This window comes from Elephantulus edwardii, unplaced genomic scaffold, assembly GCF_000299155.1.
Source record: "Elephantulus edwardii isolate Elephantulus edwardi_28Jun2011 unplaced genomic scaffold, EleEdw1.0 scaffold00174, whole genome shotgun sequence".
Classification (NCBI taxonomy): domain Eukaryota; kingdom Metazoa; phylum Chordata; class Mammalia; order Macroscelidea; family Macroscelididae; genus Elephantulus; species Elephantulus edwardii.
In genome coordinates this window covers 6,784,580-6,788,215 of record NW_006399924.1, presented here as the reverse complement: position 1 = coordinate 6,788,215, position 3,636 = coordinate 6,784,580, and the positions used below count along the sequence as shown (strand labels likewise).

General features: G+C 38.4%; 1 protein-coding gene across 1 annotated transcript in view; it reads left to right on the top strand.

Annotated features, from left to right (window-relative positions):
* The window catches only part of DDX20 (DEAD (Asp-Glu-Ala-Asp) box polypeptide 20), a 6,295-nt gene that overhangs the window by 1,695 nt on the left and 964 nt on the right, over window positions 1–3,636 (top strand). Inside the window, exon 2 of the mRNA XM_006895729.1 lies at window positions 373–467. Coding sequence (XP_006895791.1) covers window positions 373–467 — 95 coding nt within the window. The remainder of the gene's footprint in view (window positions 1–372; window positions 468–3,636) is intronic.

Sequence of the window (3,636 nt, the reverse complement as noted above, 5' to 3'; positions counted from 1 at the left end):
GCGGACCCTTATCTCTCGCAGGAGACAGAGGAGTCGACTGCGAGCAGACAAAGTTGGGTTTTTTTATACACTTTAGGGAGATACAACTGGGTATCAGCTTCTCATTGGGTGATGAAGACTTTCTGCTTTTTTAAAAACCAAAGGGCGCAGTCTGAATTTGGAGGTGGTTAAGCCTCATCTATCACTGGCAGGAGTTCTAAGCTTGAGAAGCTGAGCGGTATTAAAGGTTCCGAGACCTGGTTCTGGCCTCATTGCGTTTTGGGGGGTAAACTAGAAATCCAGGGTGCCAGCTTATCGATCCCTTTCTGCTGCTTAGATTTCGTATCGGTTAATTCTTCCTAATGACAGTTTATTTTTTTTTTTCTTTCTCAGACCTCATTGTTCAAGCGAAGTCTGGCACTGGGAAGACCTGTGTATTCTCCACGATTGCATTGGACTCTCTCTTACTTGAAAACTTAAGTACCCAGGTGAGTCTAGCTTACAGAACTCAGATAAATGAATGAGTGAAACTATATGTAATTAATCAAAATGAAAGGCTGTTTTGAGGTATATGGTGTGAATGGCTACATCATCGGTCTTTGAAGTTTGCAATTTTACATTATTACCGAATCATAAGAGAACTCTGGTGGCCTAGTGAGTAGGTTGTTGTTTTGCTAACCCTTTGGAAGGCAGTTCGAATCTACCAACTGCTCCTCAGGAGGAAGGTGGACAATTGTTTTCTCCTTCATTTTACAGCTTCTGAAAACCTGTTGGTGGAAGGTCAGCTATGAGTTGGTTCCCACTCATTGGCACACAACCACCAGCATCATAAATTGAGTAAGCCTGCTATGTTTGTCAGTTTTGACTTACAGACTAGATGAAACCAAGGTGAGACTTAGCATTTGAGTTGGTCTGTAGAAATGTGCTCTGGCTATTTTGTGGGTAACTCTGATTGGTTCCTTTTTTTTTTAAAAGAAAATTTATTGTGGTTTTTAGGAAAGTTGACTGTCAAATTAGATTTTCATTCATTCATTGTTGCACATTTTACCCCCTCTACCTCCCCCTCCCCCAGTTCACTTTTTTAATATTCATTCATTGTTGCACAATTAGACCTCTCCCAGTCCACTTTGTAGTGATGTACACTCTTATTCTGGGTGTTTGTGGACATATAATGCTTAATTATATATTCCTCTTGAACAGTTCTTTCCTTCATCTGTTCCAGTGCAGTGGGCATTCACTCTTTCTGGTTGGTTCTTACAGATATGTAAACATCTCTTGTCCTTTCATCTTCTAGATTTCCTTGGACTAAATCTAGGACTGCTGCACACAGATTATCAGGAGATTTGAGTTTGGGAGAATAATTTCTTCAGCAAAGATTTGCTGAGTATGTTTTATGCATAAACAAGATATCAGACTTGGGGAATACAAAAGAGAATTAGGTGGAGTCTTTATAGTTTTAAGTTTGTGGCATAGTTATGGCTTTTATTTCATGTTCTCAGTAATGTTTATCTCATGATGGCGATCGTTTAATGCCGTAGCCTCTAATCAGGACTTGCACATTTGGGAAGCTTTTTTAGTCCTAATTTATATCTACTGAATCCTGATTGATGCTGCTTATAGGAAATCCTACTACCCATGGATCTGGGCTTTTTTACTTAAGGGTCAAGATGAATATGAGATTTGAGCTTCTGACGGTGTGCACTATCACAAGCAGGTTAAGTGCCAAAAGTGTTAATTGTTTCCTAAAGTTGTTTTTAAGATTTTAAGACGTTTCATACTATCAGAGTTATGTACAAGGGAGCTGTGATGGGTAGAGGGTAAGGAGTTACATTGCCAACCCAAAGGCAGGTGGTTCAGCTTCTCTGCAGGACAAAGTAGGGCAGTCTCCTCTCCTGTGATATGCAGCCTCCAAAAAAGCCTGGAGTCTGTCTGACTCAAGGCAGTGAACTAGTTGCATATATATTGTGGCACCAAGCAAATTAAAGTTGTTTACAATCTCACCATCACAGTGTTGCCAGTCGGCCCAGTGGTGAGAATCTGTTTTGTTGATATTGAGCTTCAGTCCATATTGAAGGCTGCAATCCTTGACCTTCTGCAGCAAGCGCTTCAGGTTCAGTTTCAGCAAGCAGGGTTGTTGAATCTGCATAACACAGATTGTTTTATATATATATGTATTTTTTTCTTTTCCTCCCTTCTTCTTGGAGTTAGAACATGTATTTTGGAACAAATTCACTATGGGTTACACCAAACCTTTCTTGATCTAGGCCATGGATTTGACCTCTTCCACTTTTCCCCCAATTCTGTCCAGTCACATGGTTTCCTTGCTATATGTAAGGTATGCTTATTATATGTCTTTTTATTGTACTAAAATGAAACTACGATGCTTTTTTTTAATGTTATTTTAATTTTATATTGATTTGTGATAAAGTTTGTATACAGTGTGTTTCTTTTATGTACATTGTATTTCACACATTCCTTTATTCTCATTGTTTTTCCCATGATCATTTCCATACATTGTGTTTTATAAAATTAATCATTGATCCAGGCCATTGAACCATTACCCCGCCTTTTCAGGTCCCTCGTGGATCTTTCCTAATTCCTTCACCTCCTCCATCAAACTCTGTGACCTTACATTCCCCCTGTCTCTACTCACAGTCCCTCCTCCTTCACTTTCCCCTTTGGACTTCTGTACACATCTTACTAGTAATGGTCTTACGCAGTATTTTGACCTTATGAGACCAATTTCGTCCACTCAACCTAATGCTCTCCAGCCTCTCCCATGTTTTGAAGTATTTTTTAAAATCATTGCTTCTGAGTGCTGCAGAGTACTCTATCATGTGGCTATACCAAAATCTCTTAATCCGTTCATTTGGGCTGTTTCCATTTTCTTAAGATTATGAGTAATGCTGCTTTGAACATCAGTGTACAAATCTCCATTTGTGTCTCAGTTCTTTTTCCCTCAGGTATATTCCTAGCAGTGAAATTGCTGGGAAGTATGGAATTTTCTATGTTTAGCTTTTTGAGGAAACACCAAACTGCCTTCCAGAGTGGTTGTACCATTTTACAATCCCATAGTACGTGACTTTTTATTATTAATTGTCCTTAAAGAATGATACCATGCTAGGAAAAGAATAGGAAGACCCTCAGTGAGATGGATTGACAAGTAACTGAAACAGTGGGTATATGTATAGCAGAGATGAAAAGAGCGATGCATGATTGTGCCTTATTCTGTTGTACAGAGGGCCACACCTAAACACTATGTTGACTGAAGTCCCTGGGTGGTATGAACTGTTTACATTTGACTGCTCATCCAAAGATTGATGGTTCACACCCACTCAGACCTGTTGATCTGCTTAAAAATTTTATTTTAAAAAACCAAACCTACATTTGAATAAATTCTGACTCATTGTGACCCTCCACATTTAACCCAAATAAAGGCTTCTATAATTAAGGAACTCTTCTACTCTGTAATGTGAAATAAAGTTGGAAACAACTTGAGGGCAACAGGTTTAGTTTTTAGGGTTTCGTTTTGGGTTTTTTTTTTTGTTGTTGTTGCTTAGTAATTAGTATATTCTCACTTACTATTTGCTGAATGAATATGTAAATAAATGGACTATTTTCAAATCATCATTTTAAATGGTTGTATCATATAATGAA